The sequence below is a fragment of the Giraffa tippelskirchi genome, chromosome 9, assembly GCF_054371585.1.
Source record: "Giraffa tippelskirchi isolate mGirTip1 chromosome 9, T2T-mGirTip1v1.2.pri, whole genome shotgun sequence".
Taxonomy (NCBI): Eukaryota; Metazoa; Chordata; class Mammalia; order Artiodactyla; family Giraffidae; genus Giraffa; species Giraffa tippelskirchi.
In genome coordinates, this window is record NC_137283.1 from 131,224,014 (window position 1) to 131,245,849 (window position 21,836).

Below are 21,836 nucleotides of genomic sequence, written 5' to 3' on the forward strand. Positions count from 1 at the left end.
ACTGAAACTATATTTTAAAATTTAAATTACTACTAATAGGCAAACATCTCATCAAATACATATGATAATATAGTATAATAAAATGATGATGTATTATTACATAGTATATTATATATTACATTGTTAAATATCAGTATATTGTATATTATATATGTGATCATACATAATTATATTCCATATTTTATTTCTAAGTAATAGAAAAATAATTTACTCTCTTTAGTAAAGTATTTTAAAATTTCTATTTGCAGTTTCAATTTTCCAATTTAATATTATACATGTACAGCGGTTGAAATTAATTCCAAACTAGTCTGGAACTGAAGGCACAAATATTAGCCTGCTAGTGTATAAAATGGTATGTATATGTTAAGATCCTATGTTATTAATAATTAAGGGAAAACACAATTTGAACTGGCTTAAACAATAAGAAGATATACTATTTCACAAAACCACAATGCAAAGGATATAACAAGATCAAGGTAAAGAAAGCAGGGGTCAGCCTTATTTTTCTATAGTCAGCTCACAAAAGTCCTCTCCACCTCCATCTCTATCCAGCCTGTCTCTCCTGAGAGCCAATGGCATGCTCAAGATAAGCTCTCTCCCTACCATGAAACAAGAAAGTTTCTCTTCAGTCTGGTTGTTGCTGTTGTTTAGTTGCCAAGTTGCATCCAACTCGACCCCATGGACTGCAGCACACCAGGCCTCTCTGTCCCTCACCATCTCTCGTGGTTTGCCCACATTCACAGCCATTGCCTCGGTGATGCCATCCAGCCACCTCATCCTCTGACACCCTCTTCTTCTTCTGTCCTCAATCTTTCCCAGCATCAGGGACTTTTCCAATGAGTTAGCTGTTCTCATCAGGTGACCAAAACATTGGAGTTTCAGCTTCAGTATCAGTCTTTCCAATGAATATTTAGGAATGATTTCCTCTAGGATGGACCAGTTGGATCTCCTTGCTGTCCAAGGGACTCTCAGGAGTCTTCTCCAGCACCACAGTTCAAAGGCATCAATTCTTTGGTACTCTCCCTTGTCTATGGTCCAGCTGTCACAACTGTACATGACCACAGGGAAGACCATAGCCTTGACTATATGGTAGAGTGATGTCTCTGCTTCTCAACATGCTGTCTAGGTTTGTCATAGCCTTCCTACCAAGAAGCAGCTGTCTTCTGATTTCATGACTCCAGTCACCATCTGCAGTGATTTTAGAGCCCAGGAAGAGGAAATTTGTCACTACTTCCCCCTTTTCCCCTTCTATTTGCCATGAAGTAATGGGGCTGGATGCCATGATCTTAGTTGTTTATTGTTTAACATTTAGTTTTAAGCCAGCTTTTTCACTTTCCTCCTTCACCATCATCAGGAGGTTCTTTAGTTCTTCTTTGCTTTCTGCCATTAAAGTGGTCTGATTACATCAAATCTTATGATTTAATAGAAGAGGTAGTAAGTGAACTGATCTCACAATGTAGACGGTTTTGAAAGGATTTTGGATGTTGTTCTTTTTATTTTTTTATGTTTTGGTTTTATTTCCATTTAGCTTTTTTATTAAATGGGAAAACAAGCACTAATACTTACATTTTTTCATGGTCATAGATAACGAAGATTACAGTGAATTTTCTTGAGGAACAAAGGATTAGATAAAGTTATTCAAGAAAAGGCAAAGAATCCACTGAGGGTCTTTGATGGGGTCAAGTAGTTTGAACACAGTAGTTTGTTGTAACAAATTATTATATTATAACCTAATATAAGAAAATGCTACATATTCCAAATGGACTTTTCCAACCTCAGTAAACAGACTGACTCTTACCTTGAGGCATCTCTGGTGGCAGATAATGAGGTTCTTGAGCACTAACATGTACCCATTCAAAGTCATCATATAAATCCTGGTGGTAATCACAAGCTCCAGGACCATCATCAAAAGTACAGCCACCTGAAAGAGGAAAAGAAGAATTACTGTTATATTCTAAACAGTAGATGTGCTGGAGAACACATTAGATTGCAATGTATACTGTGGTACTCATAAATTTAATAATAAACAGTATTTCTATCTATCACTACTTTCATGAAATGTTCACATACATTGAAACTTCCATCAGTGTCTTGTCTGAATAAGAGATTGGTTTGAGCCTCAGGAGTAAGGCTAAGGCACAGATTTTTTAAATATGAATAATAACAGAAGATACATTTAACTATATAAACCACCAGGAATCTAAATAGTTTTTAACAGCTTTATCGGGAGGAAGGGAAAGAAGGAAAAGAGTGAAAACTGTCTTTATAAGCCAGGTTCCCCAGGGACTGTAGCCTGTCAGACTCCTCTGTCCATGGAATTTTCGAGGCAAGAATACTGGAGTGAGTTGCCTCCAGTATACATTTCCTTCTTCAGGGGATCTTTTCCACTCAGGGATCGAACCCAGGTCTCCTGTGGCTCCTGCACTGGCAGGCGGATTCTTTATCGCCTGAGCCACCTGGGAAGTCCCACAATATCTAAGTTTTATGAAATTTCTTGCTTTAAAAGAACACTTTGAAATCTCGTCATAATAGCAAACGAAATACTTAAACTTTTATAAGGTCTAAAGTGCTTGCGGTCAGTGAAACACGCTTCCATACTTTATTTAGATTACTTTCATACACAATTATGACACAAAAGTGGGGAAAAATTGAATGAAGCATAAAACTGATCAGAGTAGCCTACCATCACTCTCAGTACCTCCACTTTATTTAATAACCTCTTTTTTAAAAAATGGAGGTGGCCTTTCCCCTTTAAATCAGTCATTTTTCCTGGCTTTATTTTCTGGGGTAATTTTATGGCAGAAGAAGAATAATTACTTTTGCATCTCAGCCTGCATATACAGGCACACACAACTCAACATATTTCGCTTATTCAATTCATGAAAATCAGAACTGGCCTATATATCTAATCTTGAAGGAAAATGGATTAGAACTAATGAAAATCCAGCAGTGGATTTAATGAGAAAAACCAATAACCTGTCTCCTTTCGAGTAGCTTTTTTGTTTAGTTTCCATAGGGATCCTTGTGAAGAAACTCAGTGAATTCTCTGACCAAAAGCATGTTAGGGGGGCTGTTAAACTTCAGGTCTATAAATTCTCAGTAAATGAATTTCCCTCATCAAAAGTTTATCAATTTGAGAATAAAAGTTATATTTCTCACCAAGGACAGAGACAATCCAGTGTTATAGGCAAAAAAGTCAAAATCAGAAAAGTTCAGATCACACTATAGCCTGAGCAACCTTTATCAAAACTGGAATATGATTTGGGTATCCTCAAATCACTCTTATGACCACATCAATCCTTTACAGTAACAAAACTTCAGCAGGTTGAAGTCTTAATACTGTCATTTAAATATGCTTAAAATAGCCTGTATATAAATGTTCTCATGAAAAATGATGTATTTTTTAATTTAAAATTAATCAATGAAAAGAGGTTGTTAGGAAATGAATCTTTCCATAGCAATAGGAAAGTTTGTCTCAAAATATAATTTGCTATCATAACCCTAAAATGACTTACTGGTTTGCAACACATACCTTCAGGGCCTTCACTGCCCATTATAATAATATGAGTGACTTCCATATATAAATTTAAACTACCAGTGGAACCTACATTGGCACATTTAGAAGACAAACGGCCTTAATTGCTGTCCTTCATGGCCATTGTTAATTTTAGCCTCCAGGATTCTTATTAGCAATAACAACAAAGAGTAGCTATACAAAATAAGTGGGTCAACCCCTGTTATTTGTTGCACATCACTGCCATATTAGTCAAGAATCTTAGGAAAAGTTCCTGGTCCATCTGACTTGGGGGATAAAAGAATTTTTTTAAAGACATTTTTTTAATTTTGCAATGTACAATAAGTTCTAATCTAAGAGGTGCAATACATCTATGCACCACATATGTAGCATAGGAATTAATCTTTGGTAAAAGATGTTTATGAATCTTTTTGTAAAGAATTTTGAAGTTCAAGGTTAAGAACTAATACAGTATACTGGACTAGATGATAAGAAATACCAAAAATACTATTCTTGGCCTGATGAATGGAATACAGACATGAGTGGGAAAGCGTATATATAAAATACAGCATGTTACAAGGGATCATGGGTTTCCCTGGTGGCCCGGTGGTAAAGAATCCACCTGTCAATACAAGAGATGCAGGTTCAATTCCTGGGTGGGGAAGATCCCCTGGAGAAAGGAATGGCAACCCACTCCAGAATTCTTGACTAGGAATTCCCATGGACAGAGGAGACTAGCAGGCTAAAGTCCACGGGGTTGCAAAAGAGTTGGCCATGACAGCGACTAAACAACAACAACAAGGGATCAGAATAGTATGACCAAAGCCACAAAGAACACAAATGACAAATGAATTGGCTACCTATACCTGAGTTGGTTTTGGAAGGCTTCATGGAGTTAGGCCTATAAAAATGAGTCGAGATGTGCCAGGCCAGAATGAAAGTGGGACTGAAATTAGAGAAAAAGCAAAAGGAAGGGCATAACAAATCTAAAGAAACACGAGATGCTGAAGAATCTCAGTATACAGGAGACAAAAAAGAATCAAACTAAATATGAGATTTTTAGATACCGTAAAACATTTAGGTTTTAGTCTATCATTTTATAAAGTCATTAAAGGGTTTTATCCAGGAGTATGATCCAATTCAAGGCAAATTAATAATAATGATAACAACAATAACACTCCAGAAGCTATGTGAAGTTTAAAGAGTAATGGGGAAAAATGGAGGTAGATAACTTGGTTCAACCTTACAACAGATAGCACATCATATAACTAGAGCTAACTCCACTTTGCATAACCTTAGTTTACCTTTAAGGCTCACTAGACTAAAAACAAAGTCTTCTTTAATACATAGTCTTCTACACACATGTTCCTCTGTTCAAGACATTTTTATATATAGTATTATGACCTATTTAAAAGAGAAATCTTAGCAAGGCTCTAATTCATAAATAAAAACCTAACATACAGATTCAAAGCTTCACTGAGCTAGACAAAAGGAGACAATACTGAAATGATGTTCAAGAAATTTACTTAGGCAGAGTGGATGAAAAAGGAACAAGGAAACACCTTACATTTTTAGTTTTTGTGTTTGCTGCTGGTGACAGGACTACGGGTAGAAGGAAAATCATTTCAGTGAAATAACAACCATAAGTTCCCTGAAGCTCGGAGGAAAATTACTTCTGAAGAGCCATTTCACAGATTGCTAATTCCTCTATGCCAGTCAGCCAGCTAAGGTACAGATCTGTCACACAATGGCCTGCTTCCACTAGGACAACCCATTCCTGGGGCATTGCAAGCTGTTCATCTGAAAATAAAAATCAAGCTAATCTAGACTTGCCTAAACTTCTTTCCATGCCCACTGAAAGGATGTGTACTAAGAAACATTAGATACAAAAATATAAACAATTAAAATAAACATCTAGAATTTAGAGAGATTCTTGAGTGTTTATTTAAACAGATGGTGATGGCTCTATGAGGCAGTTTGGAAACAGAGACCCTTTCTGTGAAATCATAAAAGAATGAAAGTGTGTGTGCCAAGTCGCTTCAGTCGTGTCCGACTCTGTGTGACCCCGTGGATTGTAGCCTGCCAGGCTTCTCTGTCCATGGGATTCTCCAAACAAGAACACTGGAGTGGGTTGCCATGCCCTCCTCCAGGGGATCTTCCTGACTCAAGGATCGAACCCACGTCTCCTATGTCTCCTGCATTGGCAGGCAGGTTCTTTACCACTAGTGCCACCTGGGAAGCTTGAAAGAATGAATATTAAAGTCAAATACTTTCTGATATCAAAACTTTCCGTAAAACTCAGGGTCAGGTTAATTTAGAACCAAGTTGAAATGGAGAAAAATAAAAAGTCAGTAGCCTCCCAGACAACTTTGAACATTTTATGGAGAACGTTTTTTCAAAAGCCATTGTACTATGACCTTCCACATTCACACCTCCAAAGCATCTATGAAGTCTTAATTTTCTGACTGAAGTAAATAGCAAGAAACATACAGAATTATATTTCATGGTTCTTTACTATTTGTAAAGAAAAAGCCTCATTTAGCTAAACATAGAGAAATATCAATAACCTCAGATATGCAGATGACACCACCCTTATGGCAGAAAGTGAAGAGGAACTAAAAAGCCTCTTGATGAAAGTGAAAGAGGAGAGTCAAAAAGTTGGCTTAAAGCTCAACATTCAGAAAACTAAGATCATGGCATCTGGCCCCATCACTTCATGAGAAATAGATGGATAAACAGGGGAAACAGTGTCAGACTTTATTTTGGGGGGATCCAAAATCACTGCAGATGGTGATTGCAGCCATGAAATTAAAAGACGCTTACTCCTTGGAAGGAAAGTTATGACCAACCTAGATAGCATATTTAAAAGCAGAGACATTACTTTGCCAACAAAAGTCTGTCTAGTCAAGGCTATGGTTTTTTCAGTAGTCATGTATGGATGTGAGAGTTGGACAGTAAAGAAAGCTGAGCACTGAAGAATTGATGCTTTTGAACTGTGGTGTTGGAGAAGACTCTTGAGAGTCCCTTGGACTGCAAGGAGATCCAACCAGTCCATCCTAAAGGAGATCAGTCCTGGGTATTCATTGGAAGGACTGATGTTGAAGCTGAAACTCTAATACTTTGGCCACCTGATGCGAAGAGCTGACTCATTGGAAAAGACCCTGATGCTGGGAAGGATTGGGGGCAGGAGGAGAAGGGGACGACAGAGGATGAGATGGCTAGATGGCATCACCAACTTGATGGACGTGAGTTTGGGTTAAACTCCATGAGTTGATGATGGACAGGGAGGCTTTGCATGCTGCGATTCATGGGGTCACAAAGAGTCGGATACAACTGAGCAACTGAACTGAACTGAGAGGCCATTTTAATTTTTATTTTCTTAAATTGGAATACACAGGGTTCTGAGAAGTAAGAGAAAAGTTCTGGACAAAATATGCTGGCGAAATGCAATATTCTAAATACTGTTGTTTATGACCCTCAAAAAATGGACAAATTAATATATTCCAACTGTGAATTAAACTGTGATATACAAATTTGCTCATATAAGTGACCACCAACTTTGAAATAATCAACCCTCCATTAAGAAATAATCTATCTTCCATTAAGAAATAATCTATCCTCCAAAGAAAGGATAATATGTGTCACATTAGGTCACATGCAATACTGAATCAAACTAACTTTGAATAGATCATCTCTATCTATGCTAATCAGAACCATAATATATTTTTACTGGTATAAGCCCCAAAATTCATTACAAAGAAGCCAATACGTTTCACAGAAAAAAAAAAAAATTCAGAAGAACAGAAAACTAACTTGTTACTGAATATCTTAAATGTAATTCCATTTATAATCTGAGGCAACACTGTCTATTTCCAGAAAAACAGATTATTGGAAAAGTGTAAGAATTGATGCTTTTAAATAAAGTTCATATTTCCTCTGAAATCTATTGGGATATCTTAATAAATTGTTTTTCCCTTTCAACTTCTTGGAATATTGAAGGTACAAAATAAGAACCAACACATCATAATCAGTGTTTAGGAAGTTTATCTCCAATCTAAGGGTAAGCAATGCTTGTTCTCAATTTAAGTACAGAAATTCAAATAGGAAAAAAATCCAAATAGATGAAAAGGATGAATATCTTTGAGCTCATAAGTATGAGTCACTTATAATTCACACATTGCTCTGGTTCAATAACAAAGAGGATCTAATGAAAAAAAATAAGAGAATTTATGAAGAAAGGTTAAAGGTAATAACTTCAGATCCAGAAAAAAATATATATTTTGCCCTGCTAGTAGTTAATTAGTATAAGAAAATTTATTTCAGCCTAGCTCCTCCATAAAGGAAAAGGAACTTGAAATACATTTATGGAAATTCAAACCCATCATTTATTGATAGATATAAATGACTCTTAATGATGAGTGAAGAGCTCATTTCAAACACACCCATAAATTATCTAATTGTTCATCTCTAGATTACTTCAAGCCAAGAATATATGTATAATATATATAATCCAAGATTATTTAGCTAGTAAGACTTTCATTTAAATTGTCTATGTTTTGAAGCAAATGCTATACTCCAACTAGCCGAATAATCTTCCTTTAATAAGACTAAGTTAACCAGAACAGAAAAATAAGTCCAATTTTACTTCCCTCCATCTTTACAGAGAAGCAATATTAATATCTCAACTTCAAGGCTTCCCAGGTGGCACAGTGGTAAAGAATCTGCCTGCCAATGCAGGAGACGCAAGAGACACGGGTTCCACCCCTGGGTCAGGAAGATACCCTGGAGAAGGAAATGGCAACCCACTGCAATAGTCTTGCCTGAAAAAGTCCCATGGTCAGAGGACCCTGGTGGGCTACACTCTATGACGTCACAAAGAGCTGGACACAACTGAGCGACTGAACACACACACACACACACACACACACACACACAAGGAATTTAACAAATTGGCATATACTATCACTGATGTGGTAGAAGAGAGAGACAGCATTTCTAGATGAAGTATGCAGAGATGGCTGAGCACATACACATCTTCGCTATTTTATTTCTTTGAGTTTCAATTTCCTTCCCAATCAAATCAAGATAATAATAGTTACAGTACAGTTGTATGAGGATTAGTGATAATACATGTAAACCCCCTAACACTCAACAAGTTTTTTTAACAGCATCCTTATTTTTTTATGTTCCATTCTTAACAATGTTTTCTGTATATATGCTATACAGAGGCAAACTCATGCACATATTAAACAGCAGAAGAAAGAAACTTATGGTTTCTATACAGTTTACCCAGAAAGACTAAAGAGAGTCTCCATAAAGAAAATATTATATTACCATAACCAGTTTTCTCTGAATATTCATCAGATATGTTTTCAGTAAGGAAATAACCTTCCTTTAGATCAAGGCAGCAAACTTCATCTATCAAAAGCCAATTAATAAATATTTTAGGTTATGCAGGCCATATCATTTCTGTCACAACTACATAACTGTTGTCACTGCAGCAAAAAGTAGCCACAGAGAATACCTAACAAATGGGTATGGCTGTATTCAAATAAAACTTTTATTACAAAAACAAGTGGCAGGACTTCCCTGATGGTCCAGTAAAGACTCTGTGCTTCCACTGCAGGGGGCACTGGTTCAACCCATGGCAGGGGAACTAAGAATACACATACCACAAGAAGCAGCCAAAAAAATTTTTTTTTCTTAATTAAAAAAAAAAAAGTTAAAAAAACAGTTGGCACGCTGGATTTGGCCTACAGGCCATAGTTCATCAACACTTGGATTAGATCACTCTGATCTTAAGAATTCTAGAAAATTACAGGTGGTACACAGTCTGGTTAAAAGCTTTCAACCAGGGATCTTTGATTTCTCCTCCAAAGACCTGCTCACCTCCTTATGACCTGATTTTCTTTCCCTTATACCAAGTAGGTAGCAGCCAAGAAACTGAAGCTGGAAATGGGGTCTGAATGACAGTACTATATCTAAAAGCAAATCAGACTGTCTGGTTGGACAGTGGTTTAAATCAGAAAGTGAGAATATGCAAGAGCTGAAAACACTTTCAAGGTCCTTTCTGGGCTTCAAGGTTTTAAGATGACAAAGGGAAATATATTTTACATTATGACCCATCATATACATGCATACCTGCATGCAAATATTTAAACACATAATGTGTGTGACCCCAAATACATTTATTCACTCAATCATTTGTTATCTCCTCCTATGGATCACTGGTCTGGTGCTTTTTCTATATATGAAATAAAATTAAAAGCAATTGTGTGAATCAAGGAAGTAGATAAAATAAAACAAGATTGCAATCCTCTTTCTCAAACATACCCAGCACACGTCCACTGTGGGAGGGTACCCAGAAGTCAGACGTGCATAATCCAAGTCTTCATTCCTAATTTTTAGGTCTCAGGTACAAGTTGAAGTTTCAAAAATAAGCCTTGGAGACCTGGGCAGCCCTGACAGTACATATGTGACTTCATCCAACCTCATTATGGAGCTAATGGATGATTACATGCCAAACAGCCATAGAAATGATTTCACAGATGAAAAGAGATTTATTAAAATGTAAAAGGAACATATTAATGAAAAGTAGCTCTTAGTAGAGAAAAATAAAATTGCTCAGGGTTACAAAGCAAGTAAATATCAGAGTCAGGATTTGAATCCAGGTACTATACAGGTTCTTTACTCTCAACCATGAAAATAAATGGCTCCTCAAAACGTAGTGTTGTTAGGTATTTTCAGCACAACCTCAAGCCATTACTCAACAAAGAGACCAGTACCTACCCCTCCTACCCATGTAATGGTGTGGCGGTGCTGCAACCTTTATGGATAAAATGTAGTAAACTTTGAACCACATTACCTATCAAAGTCTCTTAGGCTTGATGCTAGCAATAGGAAAGATTCCTTATTAGTGTTAGTTGCTCAGTGCTGTCCTCTGTCCATGGAATTCTCCAGGCAAGAATACTGGAGTGGGTAGCCTTTCCCTTCTCCAGGGGATCTTCCCAGCCCAGGGATCGAACCCAGGTCTCCCGTATTGCAGGCGGATTCGTTACCAGCTGAGCCACAAGGGAAGCCCAACAATACTGGAGTGGGTAGCCTATCCCTTCCCCAGTGGATCTTTCCGACCCAGGAATTGAACCGAGGTCTCCTGCATTGCAGGCAGATTCTTTACCAACCGAGCTATCAGAGGAGTCTGATTAACTAGTAACTTCAGCAAAGAATTTTATTTCAATACGGCGACTGAAGGCTGAGAATGTATATGATACTATCCTATCACTCTTGCTTGGCAACCTTCACTTTCACCTCATCTTCCCTAAAATATGTATAAACAAGTGACTTTTCTTCTTTAAAAACATTAGAATAAATCAAAAGCAATTTGTTCTGGCAATTTTTGCAGTAGCCCTTATAGGAATTCTACGGTAAGAAACCAGGTGTTTTTGCAAAGTGTATTAATGTATTTACCCAAGTTTCTTCTCCTATTTTTTATCCAGTAAAAATTTTTCTATCCCAGTAAAATCTCATCTTTTTTTGTTTAGTGTTAGATACACAATCTAGAGAAACTCAGTGAGCAAAGTAATAGAGAGTAAATGTACTGAAAAATACAATTCACAACTGAAGCCACAGTTACACTTTGGTAAAATTGGAAACCATCCAAGCTCACATTTAAACACTTCTTTGTTTTGTTTCTCATGGAGGGATTCCTGGTGGGCTACACTTCACCCATATCAGACACATTCTGGCTTATTTCAGCAGTGACTCCTCATTCAGCTCAAGCATGATGGGTGATGGATCATTTTTCATTTATGAAGGGAGTTCTGCAAAATGCTGAACCCATGTAAAACAGAATTCCATAACCCAAACTTCTAGAGGACGGGCAAAGATCTGCCTTATGGCCTTGAATTTAAATTTTTTTATCACATTGGCAAAGGAATCTTAAATATTCTCAGTTGAAGAAGTTTAACAATTCAGTTGTGTAAGGCGAAAATAAACTTTGAAGAAAAGATAACCAACTAATTTAGTAATTAAAATGCATCCTGAAAGTAAAAAGAAAAATTTCTCTTTTTCATTAATATGAAGCCCTTTAACTACTGAAATGTTTCTAGACTTGGTGTAATAGAGAAGTTGTACAAGTGAATGTTTAGATTTTCCATCATTCTTAAAACATTCTAAGGAGTAAAGACTTATGTTTCTTTCTGTCATCTCTTTTATTTAGAATAAAAAAAAAAAAAGCTGGATATCATCATTTCAGTCAGTATGTTAATTACTGACTTCAGATGTATTAATCAGTTCTCTCATTCTAAGCATCATATAAACAGTCAGTCTGGCCTTTTACCAGGTCCGCAGCAAACAAGCCACTCACCCAAACACAAGCAATCCTTATATTAATACTGAGTGATGTTAAAAGACCTTGTTGTCAGAGATCTCTGCCCCTTTCCCCTAGAGGAAGCAATCTGGGCTTTAACCAATGTTTTGCTGAGACTTTTACTAGCCTTTAAATACATCAACTTCTGACCAAGTCAGTGTTGAGGCCTGTATTACAATGAATTTCTCTGCTCAAATTTTCTTTCTCAGGACAGTGCATATGATAACCATTTAGAGGAATCACCACATAAAGTAAAGATCTCTCAACCAGCAAAAACCAATGTTCAACACAGACATTTAAGTGACATGTAAGTCAATAGTCACTCTAACCTAATGAAGAGAGTCATAATTGGGAGAATGATGAATAAGGTTTTTACACAGGGCTTTACCAAGTGAGATTCAGGTCTGCTTGTATCCTTATTCTCTCATTTAAATTAAAAAAAAAAAAAAAAAGCCAATTTGGCACCTACTTCCACCTACTACATAGGAATACTGTGCCAATTAATTTTGAAAATCTCTCCACAATATCTTGTGACTAGTAAATCCACATACTATACACATTTAAAGCATCATTAAGTTAGGGTTTTAGTAAGGAAAACATCTGAGATCCCTATTATTGTTTTATATTTACAGGATACTTTTAAAGTAACATGACCAAAATTTGAAGGATTAGAAAAGAGACAAGCTTACAACAATATCCTATCATTCCTGGGCCTTTGTAAAAAAGATAAAGCAGCTTATATGATAAAAAAAATTCAGTTCTATATCAAAAATTCATGCTACCACTGATTCTACTACTCCCTAATAGAACTTCTAAAATGTGAACTACCACAATTCAACTATTCTTACATAACAAAAACATTTTAAAGATGTTGACTCTGCCTATATTAGAATTTCAGATGAAATTCAAAAAAATTAAAAAATTCTTCAGTACAAAAAGGAGGTCTGGACCTGGAAGAATGATTTCATACAGGGAAGTTAACTTTTGTTGCAAACTCCATTTGTATTAGGGGCTCTTGGCTTCCAAGAATAGTAGGTATAAAAATACCCAGACCTGAAATATCCTGGTCTCAACAAATTCACATGTTTGACTGAAACAGTATATCTCATTTACTTAACACATTTAATTTTCCCTCCAGTTTTTGCTCTAAAATGTAATGACCAACTTTAAACCCATTGAACTACACAGTTTACAGATAAAAGGCAAACACACTTCTTCAGAATGAACCATAAAAAATCTGGAAAATGTTTATTTTCAAATATGAGGGGGTGAAGAGCTGGCATACAGATTTGAATAATAGATTAAGAGCAGTGACAGTATGGAGACAGCATCTGAAGTCTGGTATCTGCTGTGCAGCAGGACAGCTTTACTGCCTCACTTTTCACCTCAAGCCGTAGCTTGTATTTTGAAATTGTCAAAGCTCTAAAAATAGATAACCGTCATCATTACAATGTAAAGGTGACAAGGACATGGTTATCCTAGCGAATAATTCATAAAAACAAATTGCTCCTAATTAATGTCTCAGTAAACTTAAGAAAAGTTTGCTACCCTCACTATTTGAGTAAAGGCAAATTGCAACAAAAGCGAGAATTTTTTTCTCCACATCATTTGCAAAATCTTAAAGGATTGATAATACTTGGTGGTGGTGGTTTAGTTGCTAAGCCGTGTCCAACTCGTGCTACCCCATGGATTGTAGCCCCACCAGGCTCCTCTGTTGTTGACACTACATGGGTTAAAAATAGGAGGGCAAATGTCACTGTTTTGGTGGGGGAGGGGGGGTGCAATTTGGTTTTAATCACTTGCCTTTCAATTCAGCAATAACACTTCTTGAAATCTACCCTACATAAATATTCACATATGTGCAGTCCTCCTGAGTTCTATAATATCAAAACAAGCCAGGGCAACCAACTTCCAAAAGAGTGAAAACAACTTATGTATGGGTCTTTTCAACAACGTCCAAAGACAATAAAGATTACCTTCAAATTTGGAGGGCATTTACAGAAAAATTATTCACAACTAAAACCAGAAACTTTGCACTAATGAGCACTAGTAACGTATTTTATTACTTAATTCATATGAAAATCATAAATGTTCTGTCAATGTATGGCAAAAACCACTACAATATTGTAAAGTAATTAGCCCCCAACTAAAATAAATAAATTTATTAAAAAAAAAAAAGAAAATCATAAATGTTCAACACTATCAACTTATGAAGATAAAGACAAAGTATATTTTAAGAGGCAATACAGAATCTACCAATTATTTGGCAAATGTTAAGACAATAAAAAGATGCAGAGATAGAGGCAAAAAAAAAAAAAAAATGTTGAATCAGTGCACAAACGGAAAGAAGAACTGGGGTCATAGGCAATGAAGGATATAAAAGTATCCCGCCATAGCCACCAATTCTTTCAACTGGCTATTTATCCAGATTGGGAAAACAAAGCAAAACTGCTTATAAGAAGCAACAGTTTATAATAAACCATTCAGGATAAGATTGATTGCAGCAATAGCATTGTAAGTCAGTCCAAAATAAAATTATCTAAAAGAATAGCTTTGAGTATAACTTCCTAGTATTCTCCTGACATCTAATAATAAAACATAGTTCCTTTTCACTTATCACCTTAGTAAGCTCAGGCCTCATCTGAAGGTACAACCAGAATGCAAAATAGATTACAATATAATAGAGAGCTAAACATGTCAAAAGCATTTTTGATGCTACTTTATCTTCAAAGGATGGGTTCATAACTTTGTCAGAGAATACAGACATATAGGTATTTCCATATGAAATGCTTGTATTATGATTACAACCATCTGGCTACTACTTTTAACATTATATTCTTCTAATAATCTGATATTAGTAAAATAAAATGTATTTCTAGAAATAGCATTTTTAACTAGTGGAATATAATTCAATCAACTGGTGAAATCACATGATAACCTGATTAGAAGAAATAGGAAAATATCTTCCAACTTCAAGTACCTTTCAAACCCCTCCGCATATCTCTCAATTTTGTGTTTACTTTTAGTCTACAAGTTAGATGTTAACATGTATTTTAGATAAACCAAGATGATGCATGGAGGAAGTAGAGCTGGAGGGACTGAGGCATGCCAATCATGGTTTAGAGCAAACAATCAGCTGATACTCCAAGTAGGTGTATTTGACTACAATTCTTTCAGTAAATGCTCCATAGAGTGAGTTGTAACAGGGAGAAGGGCTGTTGGGCTACAGAAACTGGGTGACAGAGACTCAGAGGAATGAAAGCATCTCTTGGGGAAGAAACAGAAGCAACTTGGGGGAGGAGTGGAAGTGGGGGAGCTGTACTAAAGACTAAGAGCTTGAAAGTCCAAAGGAAGAGCTGGAGGGTGCAGGGGGCAGAGGCCACTAAGGTTAGGCCTACATGGATGTAATAGTGGAATCTGTATCCTACTCAATCTAAGTGGCAAAGTCATTTCAAGTGGCCAACCACTCATGATACCATGTATCATATGAGGTTGTATCACTGTAAGAATTGCCCAGATATACACACAGGAGGTTTTAACACAAGTAAGAAGCATTCAGATTCTTGATCAACAGGTTTTAACCTCTAACCTGTTAACTGCCACATCTAAAGGGAAATGTATGAGACTAGGAACCTTCTCCTTGCTGTGATCATATCTACAACCAAGTATCCCCCCACAAGATGAGCATAATCCATTTATAAGATTCTGCATCCCATCCTTACCCTCTCTTCAGTAGCCCATAAAAGGGATTGGCTAGGTTGCATATTGCAATGTGCTTTTCATGTATTTGAAGCATCTTGTAAACACAGAACAAAACACTTGCTTTTGCTGTGGAGATATTGGCTATAACACAGCCATGTTTTCAAGAAAAATTATTTCTACCAAAACATTAAAAGTCATTAAAAGCTAGTGACTTGGCATGTGGCCTTGCCCCAAGCTGCAGCAATGTCTACAAAATGCAGTCTTGAACTGGGTATCTTTGATTTCTTTAAAGACCACAAAAGCTCAGTGAGTGAAAGACTATTGAATCTGACCCAATGGCATTAATTACACCTCCAAGGGTGAAGTGAGAATTGTGTGAGTCAAAGAATAAAATTTTATAGTACTATAAAACACTGATGTAGAAGTCGCAGGGGAAGGGAACTGCAGAGTAAGTAATTGAAGGCAGGAGAGCTGACTTCCTGCCCAATCACTAACTTGGCTGAGCCTTCAGTGGTAAAACTTTCTTCCCAGACTTAAATTTATAATCACAATAACAACCACAGCCTCCAAAGAAAACCAATGAACACACTCCTCTTCTCAAACATTTAAGACACAAAGTAAATCTCTCTAAGGACCCAGAATGTCAGGCATATCTTTTTTCCCCTCAAAGCTCAGTGTTACCATGGAGAAAAGTCAGACTTAACCAATCAACATGATTGTATACATTATACATCAGAATATATAAACATGTATTTTCTTACAGAGAAAGGAGGAGACTGTTCAAGTTTCCACTCCAAAATTAAGAGCAGCTTTATTTCAATCCTATGATCAAAACTATTCTCTACATATTGATAGCTTCAAGTAGATATAAGCAACAGGAAATTACTATATGCACAATTTGATATGCATTTTTGCAATTACAACATTTAGATGCATTAGAAAGGCTTTCTGGATCTCAGAAGGGATTAATGAAAATATTTGATAAGAATGTAAACAAAGTGTAAAGCCAACAGTTATTTTTAACATGAAAAAAAGTATTTAACACAGTTCACAGCACATGCGTGCATGCATGTTAAGTCACTACAGCTATGTCTGACTCTTTGTGACCCAGGGGACTGTAGCCCGCCAGGCTCCCCTGTCCATGGGACTCTCCACGCAAGAATAATGGAGTGGGTGTGGGTTGCCATGCCCTCCTCGAGGGGTTCTTCCCAACCCAGGGATAGAACCTGTGTCTCTTGCATTGCAGGTGGATTCTTTACCGCTGAGCCACCAGGGAAGCCTTCACAACACATAGTAAGTACTAAATACACATCAGTTTTTTGTTTTAATGAAAAATTCACACATATTCCTACCAACCAGAAAGAATCAATGCAAACATTTTGGTGTATATTTCTTTCTAGGATTTCCCACATTATATTTTCTTATTACATATTGCTAAGATTTAGGATAGCTACTAGTTTCCTAAAATTTACAGTATCCGGCCATTTTGCTAATGCTGTAAATAAAGTAACGCTACGATTCATGCTACAAGGGCTTCAAAGTATCGTTGTTATTCAGTCAGTCAGTTGTGTCTGACTCTTTTCAACCCCATGGACTGCAACATGCCAGGCTTCCCTGTTCTTCACTATCTCCCAGAGTTTGCTCAAATTCATGGCCATTGATTGAGTTGGTGATGCTATCTAAGTTGTGTACAACTCTTTCACCCCATGGACTATGGACTGTAGCCCTCCAGGCTCCTCTGTCCGTGGGATTTCCCACACAAGAATACTGAAGTGGGTTGCCATTTCCTTCTCCAGGGGATCTTCCTGACCCAGGGATTGAATCAGGGTCTCTTGCATTACAGGAAGATTCTATACCAACTGAGCCACCAAGGAAGCCAAAGCCTACATTCACAATGTCCATATAATGCTACATTTGTTCTCCTTTGTGTGTAAGTGTATGTATAATTATTCAAACTCACAGAAATTTCTAAAACAATATTTATAATGGCGATAGTGAACAGATGTTGATTTGTTACTGCTCTTCCTCTAGCTGGAGTGTTAACTTTTTTGGTAGATTAGTATCTCCCTGTACTCATCTTCAGTGCTATTTTCAAAAGGGGATATTCTTTAGGTATGGGGTAAGAGTAGCAGCAACAGAAGTATAAAAGTGTCAGAAGTAGTAAAAGAAAGAGATGTGACTCTAGTCGAGATGAAAACTGCAGCAACAGCAATACAGTAATTGCAGCTAACAATGGCTGAGTGGTTACTGTGGGTGAGGTATTATTCTCAATGCTTTACATGAAATAATTCATTTAATCCTCATAGTAACCTAAACAAAGTGTATACTAACATTACTTCCATTTTATTCTTGCCTAGAGAATTCCATGGACAGACCATAGCGTTGCCAAAAGTCGGACACAACTGAGTAACTAAAAAAAAAAAAAAATTACTTCCATTTTAAAGATGAAGAAATTAATGTAAGCTTAGTTTATCTGAGCTTAAGCAATTTGTTCAAGGTCACATTGCTAGTAAGGCACCAATCCATGATCCAAATCCAAGCAAAGTTGGCATTTCTGAACTTTCCTCAAAGGGATGGGAATAAGCTTTTCAAAGGAAAGAGTGGCGTTCAACGTGAGGAGAAAAGCCAACAAGCAAGCCAGGTATTGCCAAGTGAAAATGCAAACTAAACAAGGAGCCATAACCAATGGGCCAGCTACCACAGGCACTCCTACAAACACAGGAAAAATCTCTGGAGAAATGAAATACATTTTTGCACAAACTATGACCAATTACAAGAGGTCCCTTAGGAAAAGCAGATTTCATGCTCCAAACACTCCCATTTAGTCAAGTAATGGCTTCCTCTCAGCCTAAGAATCACACAGACTTCTCAAACCAGTGAATTTTAAGCAAGATATTGGCGCAAGTTCTCTTTCATCTCTTTCTTGATTTCTTCCCTTGGAGAGTGGGATGGAGGCATTGTCTGATTTTAGCAGCTGTGACTCAGCTGTCTACTCTCCATGCCCACACTAGGAATTTGGAAGTCCCTTCAGAGATGCCATTTACAAATGAGAAATTGTTGGGAGAGCAAGGATACATGCCTCTTTCAGTTAGCATCTCTTCTGTGTAATTAATATTTTCAACCCAGTTTATTTCGGCATCTACAACCCATGTATTTCCTCAGTAGTAGAGGGCATTTAATTTACTAGAACCAACTATTTGAGGATGGTGACTGTATTTAAGCCCGCCTACATATCACTGAAGCAGGACAAGGCAGTGACATTCTAACCTGACTCCTGACAGAGCTCCAAGCAATCCCATAAAGACAGACAAACTAAATATCAGGGTTATCTGCCAAGTGTCTATCAGCATGGAGTGCTGCTCAGACCAGTGTATTAAAAGAACATTAATTCGCCCCTTACCTCAATGAAGTCCACCCTAGTTTTCTAGGAGAATGCAGGGGACCCACTTTAAATGTTCATTTATTTAAAATGAAAAACTCTGAGCATCTATCGAGTTGCAAAAGACCCTCAAGCCCATTGAGCACAATTCTCCACCCAGTACAGGAATGTCCTCTAGAGTCTCAGGACAGTTGGCCTCAGCATATGCTTGAATATTTTCACACCCTTCATTTCAAGACAGGACCTCTGTGGTATTAATGGTATTGCATCAAGATGGCTTTGAACTCACTTGACAATTCAGACGGAATGATATGACACATTTGAGGAATTTCATCTTCCCAAAGACTACACCCTATTGTGTGTAACACAACAATTAGACTTCAGAATTGGAAAAGGCTTTAAGGATCATTTAAGCTTAGGTTACTTTTTGTTTAACCTAGACTACAATTTAGTGAAGGTAGGGCGTATATAGGTGGATACAGGTGAAGCTGAGCCTTTAATGATCACTGTATGAGGACTGCCCTACGGAACCTGCTTTCCAAAACAAAGCTTCATTTCTGACTTTTTCATATTCAAACTGATGTTTATTTCTTAATTTTTCTCTTTCTAGCCTATTGAATTACCTTAAAACCCTGATCCAAAAAAAATAAAAAGACTAATAAAAGTTAATAGGTCCCTAAAGGAAGCAGAAACTACAGTACTGAGATTCTGGTGACCTGTGGGTCTTATCTTGGGAAAAAAAAGAAATTATATCCATTCAGCCTTTAAGAGAAACTGCAATGGAGAAAAACATTCTATTTGATACTTCCCAAATTCTAAGGAACAAGCCTATCTATACTAAATATATTTGTAATATTATATAAAATGAAAGCACACAGAAAAACACTCCATTTTCTCCAAGTATATAAATATAAGAAAGAAAAGGAGTATCAATATTTTAATTGAATCGGACCCCTGTCTCCAGGTAGGAAAGGTCGCTCAGCTTCCTTTTACACTGGGGACTCTCTAAAGTTAATTGACTTTCCCAGACTCAGTAAATGATGAAAGAGAGTCTCTATCCTAGGTCCCCTTTCTCCTTGTGAAGCAATTCTTTTTTCTCTATTACATGCCATCCTGCAATGTTTATTATTCAGCTTGCCTTCATCAGCCAATTTAATTTTCTAATTTTTTTTCTTAGCTAGTGTGCACAAATGAAATTTCCTCAGAGTAGAAGATTTTTTAGATAGCAATACTGTATATCATTTACCTAATTTAAAAAAAATGAACCAAAAGAGAAGTTGGAGTGCTTTGCTACAACTTATTTTCAAAACTTCCTCTTCTAGAGGAGAGTAGTTCTTCATTGCTCTGTCCAGCTGACCTAATATAATAAAGTCATCTGCAAGCATTTCTAAATGTGGCTTAGAAAATGAAAAACAAAACTGCTCTAAAAAGGATCACATTTTGCAAAGAGAAAGAAACCTAAGTACTTTTTGCAAATCACATACTATGTGTCAAATTCTGTAAGTAGCACTACTCTAAAATTTACAGGTTTTTAATTTTACATTATTTAATTTAATATTTACAAACATTAACTTCCATTTTTTTTCATTTAATATGAATATTTAATGTCATTTAATATTTAAAAGCAGAGTCAATGAAAATGTTCTCTTTTTTAGAAGAGAAAACTGAATGGATCCAGTTTCTTTTTCTCCCCAAGTAGTGACCCAAGGGCATCAGAATCTCAGTTACTGCGGTTTCTGCTTCCTTTAGGGACCTATTAACTTTTAACCATTTTTCTTTTCTTTTTTTCTTTTTTTTTTTTCAGTTTTCTTAGTTCAGAAAACTGAGATACAGAACAACTCAATTTGGCCAAGGTCATATAACTACTAATTGGTAAATTAAAACCTGTTTCTCTTTCATTCAAAAGCTTGTATATCCTTCAATCCATGTGAAAAACAAAAGCAACTGGAGTCCTGATGACATACAGCAGAATGAGGAAACTGCAGAAACTGTTCATAAGCACACAGTCTGGCTTAGGTGTTACTAAAGCAGGTAATCTTGCTTTTTCTTTGATAACATTTCTTTAACTTCTGCTCACTTGCTCACATGATTCAAGGGTCAGCATAACCTGGAAGAGCTATTCTCTGTATGTCATCTTCCAAATCTCCTCAATAACCTTAGAATTCTCCAATGCCAAGGCTGCTATGTGAAAAATAAAAGGAAAGGAGATTTTTCTCTAAGAATTTTTCTTTTCAATCTTGAGAAAAACTTGGATGAGGTATCATATAAAATATTTGTACTTAATGCCCAAGGGCACAAGACAATTACCACAATTAAAAAAAGTTTTTCCTTTTAATAAATAATGGTTTATTATTTTAATAAACAAAAAAATGTATTCATATTTTGGTAGTAAAAAAGGCTCCATTTGAGATGTATAGTAGTGAAGGGGAAAACAAAAACACATTCTTTTCACAAATCACTCTCACAAACCACTTTGGCAGTGATGACTCTTGAGGATAATTTCCAGTTGTCAAGTCCCCTTCTCTTCTGAGAAAACAGACTTGAGCTCAGGAGTTGCACCTGAACCCAAGAGGCAGCAGGAGAGCCTTGTAGAAAATAACATTACGAAAAAATGAAGCAAAATCCAACAATTGTTACAATTATAATAACATTAAGTCTCCACCTATAAGAGACTCGACTTTATCCCCTCAATCACAGTAGACTGTGTGAATATAGCTAGGTATAGCAAACATAGGAAGGCTTTAATAAAAACTGTTGAAAATAATTAAAAATATAAAATGAAAAACTTTATTATTATATGTACGATTTTTAAAAAGCTTGGCTATGTTAAGTTTGTGATGACTGGAATTAAATATTTGGAGCTGATAATGTCT

General features: G+C 36.4%; 1 protein-coding gene across 11 annotated transcripts in view; it reads right to left on the bottom strand.

Moving 5' to 3' along the window:
* The window catches only part of PTPRK (protein tyrosine phosphatase receptor type K), a 598,235-nt gene that overhangs the window by 461,083 nt on the left and 115,316 nt on the right, over positions 1–21,836 (bottom strand). For all 11 annotated transcript variants that reach the window (XM_081529093.1, XM_081529092.1, XM_081529091.1 and 8 more), the window contains one exon: positions 1,799–1,921. In XM_081529093.1, coding sequence (XP_081385219.1) covers positions 1,799–1,921 — 123 coding nt within the window. The remainder of the gene's footprint in view (positions 1–1,798; positions 1,922–21,836) is intronic.